The sequence below is a fragment of the Micromesistius poutassou genome (genome assembly GCF_964030765.1).
Source record: "Micromesistius poutassou genome assembly, chromosome: 13".
NCBI lineage: Eukaryota > Metazoa > Chordata > Actinopteri > Gadiformes > Gadidae > Micromesistius > Micromesistius poutassou.
The window spans coordinates 2654184-2678939 of NC_140283.1; the positions used below are offsets into that span (position 1 = coordinate 2654184).

Here is a 24756-nt window from a genome sequence, read left to right on the forward strand (position 1 = left end):
TATTCTATTTTTTCCCCCCCCAAGTAATTCTCATGACCAGCTCACTGATGCAGAACATAACAGGTATTTATTTGATCTTTTTGAACATATCATTAACCAGTTATGCATGAGATGATATGACATGGCGGTGAGTGTGACTGGGAATAAAACAACGGTCGTGTTTTTTTTACCACCACCAGAGGTGAGTTCGTTGCATAACGGCCAGTTCTGCAGCACATGGGGCAACCACCACTTCAAGACCTTCGACGGAGATTTCTTCCAGTTTCCCTCCGCTTGCCACTACGTCCTGACGTCCCATTGCAAGAGCTCCGACGGCTACGAGACCTTCAACATTCAGCTCTCGCGGCAGCAGGTGGACGAGGTGACCTTCATCAAGAGGGTCACCATGAGGCTGGACGGGGTCCTGGTGGAGCTGGCCAACACCTACCTCGCCGTCAATGAAGAACAGTGAGGCTGTGGACCTTTTCCTCTGCTGTATTACAGTTAGAAAGTCTCAATCTCTCGCTCTCTCTCTCTCTCTCTCTCTCTCTCTCTGATTCTCTTTTCCTCCCTCGTTCTCTCTCTAGATGTTACGTTCTCGGCCTCTCTTTAGATTTTCGCTGCTGTTTCTCTTCTCGGATTACGTGTGGACGGACGTACGGACGGACGTTTGTGTGTGTGTGTGTGTGTGTGTGTGTGTGTGTCTCTCTGTCTGTCTGTCTGTCTGTCTGTCTGTCTGTCTGTCTGTTTGTCTGTCTCTCTCTCTCTCTCTCTCTCTCTCTGTCTCTCTGTCTCTCTGTCTCTCTCTCTCTCTCTCTCTCTCCCTCTCTCTCTCTGTCTCCCTCTCTCTCTCTGTCTCTCTCTCTCTCTCTCTCTCTGTCTCTCTCCTCTCTCCCCTCTGTGAAGGTGTCGAAGTGTTGTCACCCGCGCCGTGCGCTGTAGGTACGCTGCCTACGCCGCGCTGATGATTTATGGGGCCTCCGCGGAAGACACGCCGCCGTAGGTGTCGGAAGACCCCCGGGACTAACCTAAGTCGAAACCCTCGCGTCTCTCCCCCCCCAACCGTGATCCCGTCGTCTCACGGAGGGTGTGTGCTCGGCTCAGCTCTATTTGGGTCCGACCCAGGTCACTTGGTTAAGCCCCGATCGCAAATGCTCCTATCGCTCTAGTTAATTCTACGGCCTCTGCCCCTCGACGTCGAGCCACAGAAAATAACCACAAACAAAAAAACAAAAACCCCTTATTACTTAGCGTTGCCCCGCATCAGTCACAATCACCAATCACCGCTCGTAATGTGCGCCACTTACCGTGAGGTGTCGGTCGGTCTGCTTCTGCCGGCTTGATGAGTCGACAGGTAAGGGACTCGCAAAAAGGGATAAACTCGCCTACTACAAATGTAGTCAGGTAGATTTATTTTTAGGTCCAATAATACAAAATGAACTTTTACAAATATACGAAGTGCTCGGTCCTAACTAGAACTTTGATATAAGGCACTGTTTCCTAAACTAAAGGGAGAGAGTGAGAGAGAGATAGATAGATAGATAGATAGAAAAGATGTAGATGGTGATGGCGAAAGGGTTAGCGCAAGATAAACAATTAAAAACTGGCCTAATTTAAGGATGGATCATCAGTGGTGGAATCTGCCCGTTCGGGATTCCTTTACTTGACGTGGAAGCTGCCCTTTCGGGATTCCTTTTCTCTTTTTTGTTCCAGAGGTTCCAGAGGTGGAAGCGGCCCTTTCGGGATTCCTTTTCTAGGTGGAAGCTGCCCTTTCGGGATTCCTTTTTTCTTTTTTCTCTTTTCTTTTTAGAAATAAAATAAGAGGATAAAAACGCTATTTGCTAAGTTGGTTAGTACAGGGTGAGAAAAAGAGATCAGAATAGGCAGAGAGAGATGATCACACAGCTCTACCCCCAGCAATCAACACCAAGCGACTGCTAGCAACGAACTGCTTCAACAGACTGTAAAGCACTCCAAATCTTAAAACTTTCTATACCATAAGAGACCCTCCTCGGCTCCTATTCTCTAAAGGTGGGGGCCTGGTGTCATCTTACAATCTGCATTTCACAAATGTCTCTTTGTTACACATTTCTGGTTATCACATTTCGCACTCATGTCTAGTTCAGAACAAGCATGCTAAAGTAACAGCCATCAAGGGTTTACAATGTGTGTGTGTTCTTCTTTACGATCCTCCTTGTGCGTGTGTCACAGTTAGCATATGGTGGTCGTGTCATGGGGCCTACAGAGAAGCACCCTTTTAGTGCTCCTCACAGTGGGCCTTTCATACAATCAAAGTCCCCCCATATGTTCTTGCATTCTGATAGATCTCCACATATAAGATATAATAAAGCATGCACAATAAGATACATATGGCATACATATAAAACATAATAAAGCATACTTAAAAAGATATATATGGCATACATAGACATTCAAGGTATACATGCATATGTAGGTAACATTTTCTTGACCACGTAGTTCTGCGTCCTTTCCATGATCGAATCGGGGGAGGCTAGGTGCATCAAAAACAGTGAGTCCTATCGGGACACACGTCAAGGTCAGATGATTATAGGCTCTCCCTGTTGAGTCCTGATCCTCAGGGGGCTCATATCTTAATGTTCTCCCCCAGGATCACCATCCCCTTCAGCCAGTCTGGCCTCTCCATCCAGAGGAAGGGCTCCTATGTCCGCATCGAAGCTACCCTGGGTCTGGTCGTCATGTGGAACGAAAACGACACTCTCTGGGTAAGCGTTTTACTGTGGGGATGGCTGCTGTGGATTCATATTATTATTGTTACAGAGTCAGAGAAGATAGACCTTCTACTGGATGGGAAATGTGTGATGTGGACTGAGTTTGAAATGTGTGAATAAGACTACCCATGCATTACATGTATTAATATGCATTAAAGACAACAATTAATAATTGTCTGATTATGCGTGATTATTCAGAAAGAAAGAAAAAAAATAACATTTCAGTGTTTTCCTACAAAAACCCACCTCAGGTTGAAATGGATGAAAAATTCATGAATCAAACGTGCGGCCTGTGCGGCGACTACAACGGCGTCCAGCTCTACAACGAGTTCTTCAGTCACGGTAAATGAGCTGTTTTAAATACACCACGCACTTCCTCATCGGTGTACATTCACAAACTCAACGGCTGAAGCAATACTTTGCTCTGCAACACAGGCATGGAGATGGACACCCTAAACTATGGGAGTTCCTGGAAGGTCAATGCTCTCGCTGAAGCCTGCACGGAACCGCCCCAGGAAACCAGCGCCTGTCCCCAACAGGTGTGTGCCACAGAAGCGCTCTCACCAGTGGCCGCTCTAGAAGAAAGACCAGGGGTGTTTTTGTGGTGAACGAGGTGTATGGCACTATGTAGTCATTTGTTTTGACAGGTTAGAATAAAGAAACGGCAGGGATAGGGCACACCCTCAAGCCAAGAGCATTGAAATGATGACTCCACTTTGTGATTTGAGTCTTGGTCGGACAGACAGGCACACAGAGCTTGGTTGGGAACCCTGAATTCCGCATATTTATTTCTGTCTTTTTTAAATTTTTGTAACTATTATGAAATGAGGTTAAATATTTCTTACAAATAATGAATACTTAAAACTCCACATAGGGGCGGGGGGGGGGGCTAAGTTTGTTCTTAAGAGGGAATATGCCCCCCCCCACGGACCGCCCTGAACCGGTGTTAACTCTCCATCTCACTCCGACGTCACGCCTCGCCCCGCAGACCAACCGGTGCACGGAGCTCCTGTCGGAGCCCGCCTTCAACAGCTGCCAGGGCCTCCTGAACATGGAAGCCTTCGTGGAGGCCTGTGAGAAGGACCTGTGTCACTGCGGCAACAGCAGCACCTGCCTGTGTGCCACCATGGCGGAGTTCTCCCGCCAGTGCGCCCATGCTGGCGGGACGCCCCTGCCCTGGACCAACGCCGGACTCTGCGGTGAGAACCGACAAATCTCCATCTTCAATCTACAACCGTTGAGAAAGTCACAGATGCTGACTACTGAATACTGGTCTCTGGAGCTATCCTCTGATTTCTCTCCCCTTTGCTTTTGACTTGGATCAACAGCCATGGAATGCCCCTTGAACTTGGAGTACCAGGAATGTGGCAACACCTGCAAGGTCACCTGCACCCAACCCGAGAGCAGCCAGCCGTGTGAGGAGCACTGTGAGAGTGGCTGCTTCTGCCCAGCCGGTGAGCTCCTCCGGTCACAAGGACCTGTCACACCGTGACGCATTCAACCATCAACACTAACCCCAATCCCTGAACCTCAACCCAAACACGACCGCTCCCCTTTTCCCTCGTGCTCACCCTCACCTGAAACTCACCACATACCAAAGCATGTTTTTCTTTGGCCCCCGGACAAACTGACCCACCACATTATGTGAAGTGATGTTTGTTATATTTCTAATCAAGGAACGGTGTTTGACGACGTCACTCAGAGTGGGTGTGTGGCTCTGCAGCAGTGCTACTGCCAACACAACGGGAAGGCTTACGGGCCCGGGGAGACCTTCTCCGCGGCATGTCGCACATGGTTGGTTCCTTTGCCTGTACTTATCCATCAGGGTCAGAAATGAACATTTTCCCCCTAAAAAAAGTGAACTTTTGTGTATTTTACTTTGTATTTGCAGAGCAGGTCTAGATGTATTTGTTAATTGGAGTCATTCAATATTGGTCTGTCACGCAACATAGATAAAATAAGGTATTTCTCAGCATTTGATGCAATTGTACAGGAAATTATCCAAAATGTCCAGAAACATATTGCATGCGGGCACTAGAGCCCTTTTCAAAACCGATTCATTTCCTACTCTGCTATCGATGTGTTCCGATCATGGACCTATACGGTTCCGATGCGTATCTTGTACAGCGACTGGAGGATGGCTGACCCCAGGGGGCTGACCCGGGGCTCAGGCAGAGGCAGTAACTTTGTTTTCTCTGTAGTAACTGTACCCTGGGCAAGTGGAGCTGTCAGGAGCACAATTGTCCAGCCACCTGCTCCTTCCTGGGAGGGTCCCACGTGACCACCTACGATGACAAAAGCTACACCTTCCATGGAGAATGCACCTTTGTACTTTCCAAGGTGAGGCAAGCTGAGGCCTTAAGGATTAGGGCCTAGAGAGAAGAAAGCGAGGAGGCCATTTTGTATTGTCATTGTTAATACAGTGTTTAATTCCATATAAGAGACCCAAAGTATATATGATCTATTATAGATGTATTCAAGTATCTGAAATGCAATATTATATAATGTCATATATATGATCTAATATTATATTGTAATATTATTGATATACTTGTTTTTAGGATACAAATGGCAGGTATACGGTTCTGGGGGACGTTGCCAAATCGAGTCAAACGGACACAGAGAGCCTGGTGGCAGTCACACTGCTGTACGGCGCCCAGAGGGTGAGTTATGTCTCAGCTTCTACACCTTTTAAATCACTCACTAAAACATACTTATTCTTAATTAATTATCTCAAAAGATTGGTCTTTACACACATCTTTATTAGATAATTAGGCTAATTTCAGCTTAGTTTAGCTATTCCGCCATGACGGAATGCATTTCAATAAATGCGCTCTCTCCTCCTTTTCTGACCTATATAATTACTTTTTTTATTTGGACTTAAACTTAAAAGGGTAAATGTTTAACCATTCAATTCTTTCCATGTTTAAAATGACAGAAGATTAAGATCGACTCTACTGGAAAGGTCTTTTATAACGACATGGCCCACGAGTTACCCCTCAGCATTGGTGAGTAGCATTGAGTCCCCCTCAAAACAATACAGATACAAATACAAAGACACAAACAACCATTTGGCTGTTTTGTATTTCAGATAAGATAACGGTCTTCAAGCCATCAACCTTCTTCGTTGTTGTCCATACGGCTCACGGACTCCAGCTCGAGATACAGATAGTTCCCACAATGCAACTCTACATCAAAGTGGATGTTTCCTATAAAGGACAGCTACGGGGTACGTACTTTGAATGTCCCTGCCTCTATTACCCATTGCTTTTGATTCTGAATTTCTGTATTTTCAGTAAATGTTATTATAAAAGTGTTTTTTCCTTTGCTACAACCAGGTGTGGATAGAGTATTTGTAAATGTATATATATGATAAAACAATGCCTTTTATTTTACTATCCAGGCTTATGTGGAGACTTTAACGACGTGGAAGCAGACGACTTCAAGACTAATGGGATGATTGTGGGAACGGCTGCGACGTACGCCAACACGTGGAGAACCCAGCAGGGCTGCCCCGATGTCACCAACAAATTGGGCAACCCCTGCAGTCAGAGTGTAGACAAAGGTAGAGCACCTCACCTGTACCCCTGCAGTCAGAGTGTAGACAAAGGTAGAGCACCTCACCTGTACCCCTGCAGTCAGAGTGTAGACACAGGTAGAGCACCTCACCTGTACCCCTGCAGTCAGAGTGTAGACAAAGGTAGAGCACCTCACCTGTACCCCTGCAGTCAGAGTGTAGACACAGGTAGAGCACCTCACCTGTACCCCTGCAGCCAGAGTGTAGACACAGGTAGAGCACCTCACCTGTACCCCTGCAGTCAGAGTGTAGACACACACAAGCGCTGGGGTGGAACTCAGACATCCTGCCTCCGCTTTGAGACTCATTGTTACGTTGTTCATCTAATGTTGTTTTCCTTTTTTTATAGAGAGATATGCCAATCACTGGTGTGCCTTGTTGTCCGACACCAAGGGTATTTTCTCTCCGTGTCACTCAGAGATAGACCCGACGGATTATGAGCATGTAAGAAATGATTATAGACCTACACCTGTGTTGAAATTGTAAAGTGATGTCATAATACATAGTACATAATACATCAAACAATAATCATATAACTGACATGATTTTGTGAACTGCTCCTCCCCAGGCTTGCATGCACGACACGTGTCTCTGTGACAGCAGCGAGGACTGCATGTGCGCCGCACTCTCCTCCTATGTGCACGCGTGTGAGGCCGCGGGCGTGTCCCTGGAGGGCTGGAGGAACGACACCTGCAGTAAGCCCAGCCACCCCACCTCGAGTCACGTCACGTCCATGTTCATGTGGAGCCCTCATCAGGCTTCTCAGGCTCACATGAGACCACACCCACCCATGCATCACCCAGCCCTCTAAATGGTGAAGGAGAACATTTAAAGGGGAACACGTAAGAGGGATCTGAGGGGACAGTTCGGAGAGTTTTCGTTCCTAGGGGCCAGTCAAATAATGAGCAAAACCAGGAACCAGAAATCAGGGTTCAGCCCTATCTCATGTCCGGCCTGTGACACTCCCCCATGAACGATCAAAGAACCTGCCTGCATTTCAAATCATATCCACGTCTCTTATCGACAGCAAAAGACTCCAGCAGCTGCCCCGAGGGCATGGGCTACTCCTACCGCCTGACGGGCTGCCAGCCGTCCTGCCTGGGCCTCAGCCAGGCCGAGGCGTCCTGCCAGGTGGCCTTCAGCCCGGTGGACGGCTGCCGCTGTGACCCGGGGACCTACCTGAACAAGGGGGGCCGCTGCGTGCCCGCCTCGCAGTGCCTCTGCCACGACGGGGACACGGTGATGCACCCCGGACAGACGCTCTGGAAACAGGGCACCGTGTGGTGAGGGAGCACTTCCAGTATGACCACAAACGAATCGGTCATTTCCTGTTTGTTTTTTTTAGGCGCCTAGAGAGGAATCCTTTTGGAGGACAACACACACACTGACCTTCGACCTTTGACCTTGACCTTGTATCTGACCTTGCTTCCTTTCTGTGCTGATCTGGTTCTAGCACCTGTAAGGACGGAGTGCAACATTGTGTTGGCATGGCAACGTGTGAGTACACAAGGACACTATCTAACTATCACTGCGTTTTTGTCAGGCGACCGCAGCCAATCAGAGTACAGGCAACGTGTCAGGTGTGGTCAGAGCCTTTATGAACTGTCTCTGGCCCCTCAGCGTGTACGGCTCCCATGGTGTTCTTCAACTGCTCGGGGCTCCAGCCAGGCGTCAAGGGGTCCGAATGCCAAAAGAGCTGCGCGTCTGAGGACTCTGAATGTGTAAGTGGATCCATGGACCTCCTGCTGACACTTTGTACCGATCCCGTAGCCCTGCTGTGCTGCAGCAGAGCTGCCGGGGGAGCACAGAGACCGGGCTGGACCAACGCCTAGATGCGCGGAGTGTTGTTTCCTGTTTTGGAGATATTCTACCGAAGAGAGACGTTGTCTGCTGCACACGAGTAAACGAGGGGTTTCTAACACGTGTCATTTCACAGCGGCCAATCCACAGGTTTAGTTTTTAATCATTCAAAGACTTTTAGTTTAACGAGTGCTGGCCAAGTTTTGATCTCATGATCCCCGCCTCCAGCACCATGATTGGTCAAAACAAATATGAAGCAAAGGAAAGTGAAACGCACTGCTCATCCAGATTTCAGATAATTAATCTGATGTCTAATTTGGGAGACTCATATTATAGCCACCGGGGCACGTGTTAAAGTGGTGACCTCGAAGAGTGAACGTAATAAATGACTGTTTAGTCACCATCTATCGTCGTATGAGGGAACCCAATGCGGACGGAGCCTACATCCCGCTGATGAAAGCCTGCATTTGAAGCAGATTGTTGTTTTAAATCAACGTGATTTGATGTATTCAACAGATCAGTGATCGCTGCGTATCGGGCTGCGTGTGTCCCGAGGGCTCACGGACCGACGGCGCAGAAGGCTGTGTCAAGGAGGACCTCTGTCCCTGTTTGTACAACGGTCAGTCCTACACGCCGGGACAGACGCTCAAGGTGGACTGCAATACCTGGTGAGAGAGCATAACATATCGTCCTGCTCTGACTCCATATAGACAGATTTAGAGTCCTACTACAACTGTTTTAAGTACTTATATATAGAATATATAACTCTGTTGTGATCCACAATACTATACATTGTGTTCTTTTAGGTACTCAGCACTCAAGGCACACAATTGAGAAACGTTCTTGTGTGGCGCATATGAATGTGTATTCACTCGAGCTTTGACTGGATGTACTGTGATGTTCTCAGCCTCAAACCACCTGCTAAATTATGCAATGTCAACGTTGGACCTTAATAAATGTCGTCGTCTTCCTTCGTCCACATCACAGTGAGTGCAAAGGGAGAAAATGGGAATGCACGAACCACAAGTGTGACGGAATCTGTACCATCTATGGCGATGGACATTACATCAGCTTTGACGAGAAGAAATTCTCCTTCAACGGCGACTGTGGATACACCTTCGCACAGGTACGGCTTGCATGCTTCCTTCCTCTCCCAGCGCTCAAACCACCAACGAACCAATGAGCCATCATTGGTCACGTGGATAAGAAGAAGAGGAAGTTGATTAAACCTGGGAATGTCTTCTATGTCCTCCACGCAGGATTACTGTCACGGCGACAAGAGCAACGGGACGTTCCGGGTGGTCACGGAGAACATACCGTGTGCAAACATAGACAGCACCTGCTCCACGGCCATCAAGCTCTACCTAGGGGTACGAGGCGTCCACCTTGTCAACCGTGAGAATCCACTAAGTGCTTCAAACATGTGTGGCCGTACATGTACTTAAATGATCTATCCTGGTTGTTGTGGTTTTTTTGCAGAACACTGAGATCTGGCTGTCTGATGAAACGATTAAAGCTATAAAACAGAGCCAAGAAGCCGATATACCGTACCAGGTCCACAGCATTGGGATCTACCTGGTGATCGAGGCCCAGAATGGTCTCATTCTCATCTGGAACAAGAAGACCACGTTGATGATCAAGCTCAACCCCTCCTATAAGGTATGTGAACAAACTGGCCATTTGTTGCTGTTGTTGCTGTTGCATTGGGTCATTTAGATGATAAATAAACGCTGAATGTATTGAAGTAAATCTGTCTCATCGGATTTTGAAAATAAAAATCCATTGAATTTTAAGCACTGAATATTTATGCATTGAAATAACGTATCTGGATTTTTTTTGCCACTGAATTCAACTCTTTAAATTTTCAACAAATCATTTTCACCTTTATTTTTCAATGTTCAAAAATTCAAAATCAAATATTCAACGTAAAAATTTCAATGTGCAAAATTCAATGTATGAAATTCAGTGTTAACATCCGGGGACCCAAGGAAGAGCAATCGTTCCTAGATACTAGATCCCGGTCAAGCAAGGAGAGGGATCTGGAATAAGAGCTCCACTCGTTGGATACCTACCTGACTCTGGAAGGCAAATGCAGAGCAGGTTTTAGCCATGTCCAACGGCAACAGCTGCGATGATGGTTTTTTCTTTCTTGATACAAACGTTAATTCTAAACAGCATTTTACACAGTATAGCCTATAATAGGAAATGCTTAAAGGTAAATCAATGTGGGGGGGGGGGGGGTATTTATGTTTTTGCTATAATGCACACCGGTTTTTTTTAACCCTTTTACTGGAGTTTATGAAAAAACGATTAACTAATGCCTGAATGTGGAGTGTGTGTGTGTGTGTGTGTGTGTGTGTGTGTGTGTGTGTGTGTGTGTGTGTGTGTGTGTGTGTGTGTGTGTGTGTGTGTGAGAGAGAGAGATTGCAGTGACTTGGCTGGATTTGCATGCAGTTTAAGGGTAATTGTAGTGGGTTAAGAGCCCAATTTAATAGGGCACAAATTTGGGGCGATCCGCGGTCCCTTTGCCTACGTTTGGTGTGAGTCTGGGGCGATCTGAAGCCCGCTGCCCACTGTGGCACGAGAGCGCAGAGCCGACAGTATTCCGCAATGAGTGGCAACTGAAGCGGCAGCGGCCTGTAGCTCCAGTGGAAGCACGGCGTGCCTCGGGAAGAAGCGCCCGACAGCAACCTGATTTTTATTTGTCATCCTCACATCTGTATCATGCCACTCAGTGCGCAATACTGTCGGCTCTGCGCGCCCGTTGCGCTCTCGTTATGCACCCATTCCGAGTGATCGATGACGATACAAACATTACGTTTTAAGCTCGTGCATATTTCCGAACGTGAACGACTTCATGCCTGTCTACGCTTCAAACTCGTGCATGTTGCAGAAAATGTGCAACAGCGCGTCCTGGGGTCAGACTTTTCAGTGGGTCGCAGAATTCGGTGTAACAACACCCGCTCGCTGTACCTCCTTGACCGCGATCTAGCATCTAGGATCGATTGCTCTTCCTTGGGTCCCCCGATGTTAACGCTGAATTTCGTATACTGAATTTTGCAGCTGAATTTGGCATGTTGAATTTGGGGACGTTGAAAATATTTAAATTTGAATGAAATGAAATTAATACATAGAATTCTTAATCTGAATTTAGCCTATTGAATTTTTAACTTTGAATATTTAGTTTCATTCTGAAGAAAAAAAATCAGATACGTTATTTCAATGCATAAATATTCACTGCTAAAAATTAAATTGCTTTAATTCAGTGGCAGAAAAATCCAGATACATTATTTCAATTCATAAATATTCAGTGCGGTTACGTACGGTTACGCATCATACAGGTTGGCTAGAGATATTGGCGATTGAACCTCCAATAGACATTAATTTCCCATATTTTAGCCTTTACTTTCGATATTTACATTTTGTCCTATTGTCTTCCAGGGACAACTTTGTGGTCTTTGTGGGAATTATGATGGCAGTGTGAAGAACGATTTCACCACCAGGAATCATGAGGTGGCGGCGGAAGCGGTTCAGTTTGGAAACAGCTGGAAGGTGTCTCCTACGTGCCCTGACGCAGGCGCTCTGAAGAAGCCCTGCCAGCTGTACTCCCACCGGCAGGCCTGGGCCCTGAAGCACTGCAGCATCATCGACAGTGAGGTCTTCGCTGCGTGTCACTCACAGGTAATCTGTGACGAATAGAGTTGGATCGGTAAAAAAAAAGAATATGTCCATCGAGACAATGTACCTTAAAACGACAGTTTCATCTAAATGACTTCACAATACTATCCATAACTTGATCCATGAACTCCCTTTATCATTGCTGTCCCACTCAGGTGGATCGTACAAACTATTATGACGCGTGCGTAAAAGACACGTGCGCTTGCAACTCGGGAGGAGACTGTGAGTGTTTCTGTTCAGCGGTGGAAGCCTACGCAGCGGCCTGCAACAGGGCTGGGGCCTGCGTGAGATGGAGAACACCCTCCATTTGTCGTGAGTCCCCCTGTTCCCAAACACAGAACGTGGCTATTTTAGCTTGCAGAGATGGGGATGAATTTCCTAATTTCAAAGCGAAAACTGCATCGAAATGAAAAGCCTCTTGATTTTCACATCTCTTTACCCGTCAAGCCCTCTTCTGTGACTTCTACAACCCTATTGGCGAATGCGAGTGGCACTACGAGCCGTGCGGTAATTCATGCCTGAAGACATGCAAGAACCCCACAGCTACGTGCTCCGGTATGATCCCTGCACTGGAAGGTAAGCCAACGCACAACGGCCCAAAGCAACTGTCAGGTGATACGTTCGCTGACGATAACACGTTGTATAGTCCATCTTTACACACACGTCTTTTGCTTGACCTTGTCAGGCTGCTACCCAAAGTGCCCCCCCGAGCAGCCGTACTTGGAAGAGAGGACCATGAAGTGTGTGTCCGATCGGCAGTGCGGTTGCTATGACAACAACGACAAACATTACGAGGAAGGAGATCCCATGCCCTCGGAGGGGAATTGTGAAACATGGTATTGATTTGAATTACTATCGGTTGGGTCTAAATGAGTCAGACTATATTCAAAATACCACCAATATATGAAGATATTTTGAAATAAGAATACAGTAGTAGTGCACTTTGCCTTGTTAAAGCCAGAAGAGTAATATATTCTTAATGTTTGTATTATAAATATTGTAATAGATTAAAAAAAGATGACAACGAATATAGAAAATAAAAAATACTAATACTATTTCTGTAATTGGCCTTCATTTTCAGTCGTTGCTCATCAACACAGAGAACATGCGAATATGATGTCCAAGGTCAGAATTACTTGCATGCATCAACATGAATTTCAATTGAACAACATCATTGACAACAGCAAGTAAAAAACGAATGTATGTTTTTTGCAGCTTGCATCTGTATATACAATGGGAATAAGTACCATTATGGGGCAACAATATACAGTACACACGATGGCGATGGGACCTGTTTTATTGCTGTGTGTGAAGAAGGTGGACACATCAACAGGAACATAACAACTTGTTCGACCACTACTCCTACTCCTACAACCCAGGAACCTACACCTACAATATTTACCTTTTCAACAACTGGTAAGAATTAATTTGATGTTGATATTAGGGCGTTCACCACAAGTACTATTTTATTATTTAGCTCTTTGTGAAGGTAATATTGAAAGCACGTGAAAACAGGTTTGTATTATATGTGTGAATGAGTTTTATGTAGAAAAAAACCTGAAAGATAAAGATTACTGTATCGTCATTTTGTATTGTACTTTAAGTTGCAAAATGTGATTCATTTTCAGGAGTGATTACCTTCACCACAACACTGCCACCAACATATTCCACCGTAACAACAACAGAACAGTCTTCCACCCCAACAACTACAGAACAGTCTACCACCACAATAACAACAGAACCGTCTACCACCCCAACAACTACAGAACAGTCTACCACCACCACAACAATAACAACAGAACCGTCTACCACCCCAACAACTACAGAACCGTCTACCACCACCACCACCACAACAACAACAGAACCGTCTACCACCCCAACAACTACAGAACAGTCTACCACCACAACAACAACAACAACAGAACCGTCTACCACCCCAACAACTACAGAACAGTCTACCACCACCACAACAACAACAACAGAACCGTCTACCACCCCAACAACTACAGAACAGTCTACCACATCGTCAACAATTTCAACTTATGGCTGCCCTGTTTGTGAATGGACAAATTGGGTTAATAACCATTACCCTGATGAAATTGGGGAGATCGAAACCATCAAATCAATACCACAGATAGACTTGAGCAGATGCAACACATCTTTAGAAATACAATGCAGGGCAACACAGTACAAAGATGTTCCTTTGGATCAACTAGGTCAAATTGTGACATGTGACACAACAGTTGGGCTAGTTTGCAAAAAGGAGGAACAAAAATATATTCCCAGATGTTACGATTATGAAATACGAGTCAAATGTTGTGATGACCGATGTAGAACTACTACATCCACCACAACAACAGGACAGCCTACCACAACAACAGAACAGTCTACCACCACCACAACAACAACAACAAAACCGTCTACCACCACAAGAACAACAACAGAACCGTCTACCACCACCACCACAAGAACAACAACAGAACCGTCTACCACCCCAACAACTACAGAACAGTCTACCACCACAACAACAACAACAACAGAACCGTCTACCACCCCAACAACTACAGAACAGTCTACCACCACCACAACAACAACAACAGAACCGTCTACCACCCCAACAACTACAGAACAGTCTACCACATCGTCAACAATTTCAACTTATGGCTGCCCTGTTTGTGAATGGACAAATTGGGTTAATAACCATTACCCTGATGAAATTGGGGAGATCGAAACCATCAAATCAATACCACAGATAGACTTGAGCAGATGCAACACATCTTTAGAAATACAATGCAGGGCAACACAGTACAAAGATGTTCCTTTGGATCAACTAGGTCAAATTGTGACATGTGACACAACAGTTGGGCTAGTTTGCAAAAAGGAGGAACAAAAATATATTCCCAGATGTTACGATTATGAAATACGAGTCAAATGTTGTGATGACCAATGTAGAACTACTACACCCACCGCAACAACAGGACAGCCTACCACAACAACAGAACAGTCTACCACCACCACAACAACAACAACAGAACCGCCTACCACCACCACCACAAGAACAACAACAGAACTGTCTACCACCACCACCACAAGAACAACAACAGAACCGTCTACCACCACCACCACAAGAACAACAACAGAACCGTCTACCACCCCAACAACTACAGAACATCCTACTACCACTCCAACAACAGAACAGCCGACTTCCAAAAGAACATTTACAACAGAGACATCAACCACAGAGTCTGTAATCACAGGTCGAAAAGCAACCACAAGGGTCTCAACAGAAAACGTTCACGTAAGAACTACAACCACAAAAAAACCAACCACCACAACTACAACTACAACTAAGGAACAGCCTTCGACCGCAACTACAGAACAGTCTACCACCCCAACAACTACAGAACAGTCTACCACCACCACAACAACAACAACAGAACCGTCTACCACCCCAACAACTACAGAACAGTCTACCACCACCACAACAACAACAACAGAACCATCTACCACCCCAACAACTACAGAACAGTCTACCACCACCACAACAACAACAACAGAACCGTCTACCACCCCAACAACTACAGAACAGTCTACCACATCGTCAACAATTTCAACTTATGGCTGCCCTGTTTGTGAATGGACAAATTGGGTTAATAACCATTACCCTGATGAAATTGGGGAGATCGAAACCATCAAATCAATACCACAGATAGACTTGAGCAGATGCAACACATCTTTAGAAATACAATGCAGGGCAACACAGTACAAAGATGTTCCTTTGGATCAACTAGGTCAAATTGTGACATGTGACACAACAGTTGGGCTAGTTTGCAAAAAGGAGGAACAAAAATATATTCCCATATGTTACGATTATGAAATACGAGTCAAATGTTGTGATGACCGATGTAGAACTACTACATCCACCACAACAACAGGACAGCCTACCACAACAACAGAACAGTCTACCACCACCACAACAACAACAACAACAACAACAACAAAACCGTCTACCACCACAACAACAACAACAGAACCGTCTACCACCACCACCACAAGAACAACAACAGAACCGTCTACCACCCCAACAACTACAGAACAGTCTACCACCCCAACAACTACAGAACAGTCTACCACCACCACAACAACAACAACAACAGAACCGTCTACCACCCCAACAACTACAGAACAGTCTACCACCACCACAACAACAACAACAGAACCGTCTACCACCCCAACAACTACAGAACAGTCTACCACCACAACAACAACAACAACAGAACCGTCTACCACCCCAACAACTACAGAACAGTCTACCACCACCACAACAACAACAACAGAACCGTCTACCACCCCAACAACTACAGAACAGTCTACCACATCGTCAACAATTTCAACTTATGGCTGCCCTGTTTGTGAATGGACAAATTGGGTTAATAACCATTACCCTGATGAAATTGGGGAGATCGAAACCATCAAATCAATACCACAGATAGACTTGAGCAGATGCAACACATCTTTAGAAATACAATGCAGGGCAACACAGTACAAAGATGTTCCTTTGGATCAACTAGGTCAAATTGTGACATGTGACACAACAGTTGGGCTAGTTTGCAAAAAGGAGGAACAAAAATATATTCCCAGATGTTACGATTATGAAATACGAGTCAAATGTTGTGATGACCGATGTAGAACTACTACATCCACCACAACAACAGGACAGCCTACCACAACAACAGAACAGTCTACCACCACCACAACAACAACAACAAAACCGTCTACCACCACAAGAACAACAACAGAACCGTCTACCACCACCACCACAAGAACAACAACAGAACCGTCTACCACCCCAACAACTACAGAACAGTCTACCACCACAACAACAACAACAACAGAACCGTCTACCACCCCAACAACTACAGAACAGTCTACCACCACCACAACAACAACAACAGAACCGTCTACCACCCCAACAACTACAGAACAGTCTACCACATCGTCAACAATTTCAACTTATGGCTGCCCTGTTTGTGAATGGACAAATTGGGTTAATAACCATTACCCTGATGAAATTGGGGAGATCGAAACCATCAAATCAATACCACAGATAGACTTGAGCAGATGCAACACATCTTTAGAAATACAATGCAGGGCAACACAGTACAAAGATGTTCCTTTGGATCAACTAGGTCAAATTGTGACATGTGACACAACAGTTGGGCTAGTTTGCAAAAAGGAGGAACAAAAATATATTCCCAGATGTTACGATTATGAAATACGAGTCAAATGTTGTGATGACCAATGTAGAACTACTACACCCACCGCAACAACAGGACAGCCTACCACAACAACAGAACAGTCTACCACCACCACAACAACAACAACAGAACCGCCTACCACCACCACCACAAGAACAACAACAGAACTGTCTACCACCACCACCACAAGAACAACAACAGAACCGTCTACCACCACCACCACAAGAACAACAACAGAACCGTCTACCACCCCAACAACTACAGAACATCCTACTACCACTCCAACAACAGAACAGCCGACTTCCAAAAGAACATTTACAACAGAGACATCAACCACAGAGTCTGTAATCACAGGTCGAAAAGCAACCACAAGGGTCTCAACAGAAAACGTTCACGTAAGAACTACAACCACAAAAAAACCAACCACCACAACTACAACTACAACTAAGGAACAGCCTTCGACCGCAACTACAGAACAGTCTACCACCCCAACAACTACAGAACAGTCTACCACCACCACAACAACAACAACAGAACCGTCTACCACCCCAACAACTACAGAACAGTCTACCACCACCACAACAACAACAACAGAACCATCTACCACCCCAACAACTACAGAACAGTCTACCACCACCACAACAACAACAACAGAACCGTCTACCACCCCAACAACTACAGAACAGTCTACCACATCGTCAACAATTTCAACTTATGGCTGCCCTGTTTGTGAATGGACAAATTGGGTTAATAACCATTACCCTGATGAAATTGGGGAGATCGAAACCATCAAATCAATACCACAGATAGACTTGAGCAGATGCAACACATCTTTAGAAATACAATGCAGGGCAACACAGTACAAAGATGTTCCTTTGGATCAACTAGGTCAAATTGTGACATGTGACACAACAGTTGGGCTAGTTTGCAAAAAGGAGGAACAAAAATATATTCCCATATGTTACGATTATGAAATACGAGTCAAATGTTGTGATGACCGATGTAGAACTACTACATCCACCACAACAACAGGACAGCCTACCACAACAACAGAACAGTCTACCACCACCACAACAACAACAACAACAACAACAACAACAAAACCGTCTACCACCACAACAACAACAACAGAACCGTCTACCACCACCACCACAAGAACAACAACAGAACCGTCTACCACCCCAACAACTACAGAACAGTCTACCACCCCAACAACTACAGAACAGTCTACCACCACCACAACAACAACAACAACAGAACCGTCTACCACCCCAACAACTACAGAACAGTCTACCACCACCACAACAACAACAACAGAACCGTCTACCACCCCAACAACTACAGAACAGTCTACCACCACAACAACAACAACAACAGAACCGTCTACCACCCCAACAACTACAGAACAGTCTACCACCACCACAACAACAACAACAACAGAACCGTCTACCACCCCAACAACTACAGAACAGTCTACCACATCGTCAACAATTTCAACTTATGGCTGCCCTGTTTGTGAATGGACAAATTGGGTTAATAACCATTACCCTGATGAAATTGGGGAGATCGAAACCATCAAATCAATACCACAGATAGACTTGAGCAGATGCAACACATCTTTAGAAATACAATGCAGGGCAACACAGTACAAAGATGTTCCTTTGGATCAACTAGGTCAAATTGTGACATGTGACACAACAGTTGGGCTAGTTTGCAAAAAGGAGGAACAAAAATATATTCCCAGATGTTACGATTATGAAATACGAGTCAAATGTTGTGATGACCGATGTAGAACTACTACATCCACCACAACAACAGGACAGCCTACCACAACAACAGAACAGTCTACCACCACCACAACAACAACAACAACAACAAAACCGTCTACCACCACAAGAACAACAACAGAACCGTCTACCACCACCACCACCACAAGAACAACAACAGAACCGTCTACCACCCCAACAACTACAGAACAGTCTACCACCACAACAACAACAACAACAGAACCGTCTACCACCCCAACAACTACAGAACAGTCTACCACCACCACAACAACAACAACAGAACCGTCTACCACCCCAACAACTACAGAACAGTCTACCACATCGTCAACAATTTCAACTTATGGCTGCCCTGTTTGTGAATGGACAAATTGGGTTAATAACAGTTACCCTGATGAAATTGGGGAGATCGAAACCATCAAATCAATACCACAGATAGACTTGAGCAGATGCAACACATCTTTAGAAATACAATGCAGGGCAACACAGTACAAAGATGTTCCTTTGGATCAACTAGGTCAAATTGTGACATGTGACACAACAGTTGGGCTAGTTTGCAAAAAGGAGGAACAAAAATATATTCCCAGATGTTACGATTATGAAATACGAGTCAAATGTTGTGATGACCGATGTAGAACTACTACACCCACCGCAACAACAGGACAGCCTACCACAACAACAGAACAGTCTACCACCACCGCAACAACAACAACAGAACCGCCTACCACCACAAGAACAACAACAGAACCGTCTACCACCACCACCACAAGAACAACAACAGAACCGTCTACCACCCCAACAACTACAGAACATCCTACTACCACTCCAACAACAACAACAGAACCGTCTACCACCCCAACAACTACAGAACATCCTACTACCACTCCAACAACAGAACAGCCGACTTCCAAAACAACATTTACAACAGAGACATCAACCACAGAGTCTGTAATCACAGGTCGAAAAGCAACCACAAGGGTCTCAACAGAAAACGTTCACGTAAGAACTACAACCACAAAAAAACCAACCACCACAACTACAACTACAACTAAGGAACAGCCTTCGACCGCAACTACAGAACAGTCTACCACCCCAACAACTACAGAACAGTCTACCACCACCACAACAACAACAACAGAACCGTCTACCACCCCAACAACTACAGAACAGTCTACCACCACCACAACAACAACAACAGAACCATCTACCACCCCAACAACTACAGAACAGTCTACCACCACCACAACAACAACAACAGAACCGTCTACCACCCCAACAACTACAGAACAGTCTACCACCACAACAACAACAACAACAGAACCGTCTACCACCCCAACAACTACAGAACAGTCTACCACCACCACAACAACAACAACAGAACCGTCTACCACCCCAACAACTACAGAACAGTCTACCACCACAACAACAACAACAACAGAACCGTCTACCACCCCAACAACTACAGAACAGTCTACCACCACCACAACAACAACAACAGAATCGTCTACCACCCCAACAACTACAGAACAGTCTACCACATCGTCAACAATTTCAACTTATGGCTGCCCTGTTTGTGAATGGACAAATTGGGTTAATAACCATTACCCTGATGAAATTGGGGAGATCGAAACCATCAAATCAATACCACAGATAGACTTGAGCAGATGCAACACATCTTTAGAAATACAATGCAGGGCAACACAGTACAAAGATGTTCCTTTGGATCAACTAGGTCAAATTGTGACATGTGACACAACAGTTGGGCTAGTTTGCAAAAAGGAGGAACAAAAATATATTCCCAGATGTTACGATTATGAAATACGAGTCAAATGTTGTGATGACCGATGTAGAACTACTACATCCACCACAACAACAGGACAGCCTACCACAACAACAGAACAGTCTACCACCACCACAACAACAACAACAACAACAAAACCGTCTACCACCACAAGAACAACAACAGAACCGTCTACCACCACCACCACAAGAACAACAACAGAACCGTCTACCACCCCAACAACTACAGAACAGTCTACCACCACAACAACAACAACAACAGAACCGTCTACCACCCCAACAACTACAGAACAGTCTACCACCACCACAACAACAACAACAGAACCGTCTACCACCCCAACAACTACAGAACAGTCTACCACATCGTCAACAATTTCAACTTATGGCTGCCCTGTTTGTGAATGGACAAATTGGGTTAATAACCATTACCCTGATGAAATTGGGGAGATCGAAACCATCAAATCAATACCACAGATAGACTTGAGCAGATGCAACACATCTTTAGAAATACAATGCAGGGCAACACAGTACAAAGATGTTCCTTTGGATCAACTAGGTCAAATTGTGACATGTGACACAACAGTTGGGCTAGTTTGCAAAAAGGAGGAACAAAAATATATTCCCATATGTTACGATTATGAAATACGAGTCAAATGTTGTGATGACCGATGTAGAACTACTACATCCACCACAACAACAGGACAGCCTACCACAACAACAGAACAGTCTACCACCACCACAACAACAACAACAACAACAACAACAACAAAACCGTCTACCACCACAAGAACAACAACAGAACCGTCTACCACCACCACCACAAGAACAACAACAGAACCGTCTACCACCCTAACAACTACAGTACAGTCTACCACCACCACAACAACAACAACAGAACCGTCTACCACCCCAACAACTACAGAACAGTCTACCACCACCACAACAACAACAACAACAGAACCGTCTACCACCCCAACAACTACAGAACAGTCTACCACCACCACAACAACAACAACAGAACCATCTACCACCCCAACAACAACAGAACCGTCTACCACCACCACAACAACAACAACAGAACCGTCTACCACCCCAACAACTACAGAACAGTCTACCACCACCACAACAACAACAACAGAACCGTCTACCACCCCAACAACTACAGAACAGTCTACCACCACCACAACAACAACAACAGAACCGTCTACCACCCCAACAACTACAGAACAGTCTACCACCACCACAACAACAACAACAGAACCGTCTACCACCCCAACAACTACAGAACAGTCTACCACATCGTCAACAATTTCAACTTATGGCTGCCCTGTTTGTGAATGGACAAATTGGGTTAATAACAGTTACCCTGATGAAATTGGGGAGATCGAAACCATCAAATCAATACCACAGATAGACTTGAGCAGATGCAACACATCTTTAGAAATACAATGCAGGGCAACACAGTACAAAGATGTTCCTTTGGATCAACTAGGTCAAATTGTGACATGTGACACAACAGTTGGGCTAGTTTGCAAAAAGGAGGAACAAAAATATATTCCCAGATGTTACGATTATGAAATACGAGTCAAATGTTGTGATGACCGATGTAGAACTACTACATCCACCACAACAACAGGACAGCCTACCACAACAACAGAACAGTCTACCACCACCACAACAACAACAACAACAACAACAAAACCGTCTACCACCACAAGAACAACAACAGAACCGTCTACCACCACCACCACAAGAACAACAACAGAACCGTCTACCACCACCACAAGAACAACAACAGAACCGTCTACCACCCCAACAACTACAGAACAGTCTACCACCACAACAACAACAACAACAGAACCGTCTACCACCCCAACAACCACAGAACAGTCTACCACCACCACAACAACAACAACAGAACCGTCTACCACCCCAACAACTACAGAACAGTCTACCACCACAACAACAACAACAACAACAGAACCGTCTACCACCCCAACAACTACAGAACAGTCTACCACCACCACAACAACAACAACAGAACCGTCTACCACCCCAACAACTACAGAACAGTCTACCACATCGTCAACAATTTCAACTTATGGCTGCCCTGTTTGTGAATGGACAAATTGGGTTAATAACAGTTACCCTGATGAAATTGGGGAGATCGAAACCATCAAATCAATACCACAGATAGACTTGAGCAGATGCAACACATCTTTAGAAATACAATGCAGGGCAACACAGTACAAAGATGTTCCTTTGGATCAACTAGGTCAAATTGTGACATGTGACACAACAGTTGGGCTAGTTTGCAAAAAGGAGGAACAAAAATATATTCCCAGATGTTACGATTATGAAATACGAGTCAAATGTTGTGATGACCGATGTAGAACTACTACATCCACCACAACAACAGGACAGCCTACCACAACAACAGAACAGTCTACCACCACCACAACAACAACAACAACAACAACAACAACAAAACCGTCTACCACCACAAGAACAACAACAGAACCGTCTACCACCACCACCACAAGAACAACAACAGAACCGTCTACCACCACCACAAGAACAACAACAGAACCGTCTACCACCCCAACAACTACAGAACAGTCTACCACCACAACAACAACAACAACAGAACCGTCTACCACCCCAACAACTACAGAACAGTCTACCACCACCACAACAACAACAACAGAACCGTCTACCACCCCAACAACTACAGAACAGTCTACCACCACAACAACAACAACAACAGAACAGTCTACCACCCCAACAACAACAGAACAGTCTACTGCTCCAACAACAACAGAGCAGTCGACTACAGCACAGTTTACCACCACTCCAACTGCACAACATCCTACTACAACTCCAACAACAGAACAAGTTACCACCACATCCACTATAGAACAGCCGACCTCGACAACAACATTTGCAACAGAGAGTTCGACCAAAGAATCTGTAGTGACACATTCACAAAGTACAACAACTTTTGCCTCTGTTAGTACGCAAGGTTTACTTTCTGCAACCGCCTCAACTCCCGAATCGACACCTACTACCTCACTGCCTACAACTCAACCGGGCAGTACAACATTATGTTTTTGCAAGTACATGGATAAATATTTCCCTCCTGGTAAGAAATAATGTTTCAAATAAATGCAATGCCTTTATCTTTCTTGGTTTCTCAGTCATTATCCTGTTGTGTTTGTATAACATAATGTATTTTTATATCCTAATGTAAGGTACTTACATCTACAATCAGACCGATGGTTCCGATTGGTGCTACACATCCTTCTGCAATGTGACATGTCATGTTGAGAAGCATGCCAGGCCATGTCCCGCCACCACTCCTCCTCCTCCTCCTTCAACCACAACCAGCCAGAGTAGTCCATCTACAACGCCTCCTCCGCTACCCTGTGACTATGTTACACCTCCCAGAAAGGTAAGGTCATGGAATCTAAATCAAATTGAAGGAATTTTAATTCACCAACATACGCTAACTAATGACATTTTTGGAAAATATTCCACAGTTCCTGACATAATTTAAGACACAATTACTGTTGACCACTCCCGGTTCATATTGATGAAGTTAAAGTCTCATGTTCTCCTTAATAGCATGGGGAGTCCTGGAAGTCACCCTGTTACACTGATACATGTACTAATGGACAAATACAACGTGTGCACGTACACTGTCCGCCCGTCGTTAAGCCTGTGTGCGTCAACGGCCACCAACCAAAAAAGATTTACGACCAAAGTGGCTGTTGTTTCCACTATCAATGCAAATGTAAGTTTCAAATTTCATAGCAGCTCAAAGTGTATATTTAATTTAGCTTTGTTTTTGATGTAATTCTTGTTGCATTGTCTTTTTCACAGGTGTATGCTTGGGCTGGGGTGATCCTCATTACACCACATTTGATGGGAAATATTATAGTTTTCAGGAAAACTGCACATATGTTTTGGTGAAGGAAATTGTTCCACGTCACAATTTTACCGTAGTTGTCGACAATGAAAATTGTGGTACCACTACTGCAATTGTAACTTGTACTCACTCAATGACTGTGTATTACAAAACGTATAAGATCGTCCTCAGACAGGAGAGGTCCCCAAAGACTGTGAACACG

The 24756-nt window shown here is 45.0% G+C and overlaps 1 protein-coding gene across 1 annotated transcript; it reads left to right on the top strand.

The window, feature by feature from the left end:
* Positions 1-121: 121 nt before the first annotated feature.
* Positions 122-12627, top strand: LOC311357771 (mucin-2-like; the record flags this gene model as incomplete). Its single annotated transcript, XM_084477808.1, has 22 exons — positions 122-447; positions 922-978; positions 2609-2723; positions 2981-3071; positions 3165-3268; positions 3718-3928; positions 4058-4183; positions 4406-4523; positions 4931-5069; positions 5291-5392; positions 6875-7001; positions 7334-7589; positions 7760-7803; positions 7927-8027; positions 8623-8774; positions 9178-9232; positions 9366-9476; positions 9586-9765; positions 11548-11787; positions 11940-12096; positions 12232-12360; positions 12470-12627. The coding sequence occupies 22 exons, from the start codon at positions 122-124 to the stop codon at positions 12625-12627; spliced, it is 3099 nt and encodes a 1032-aa protein (XP_084333934.1).
* Between the last annotated feature and the right edge of the window lie 12129 nt (positions 12628-24756).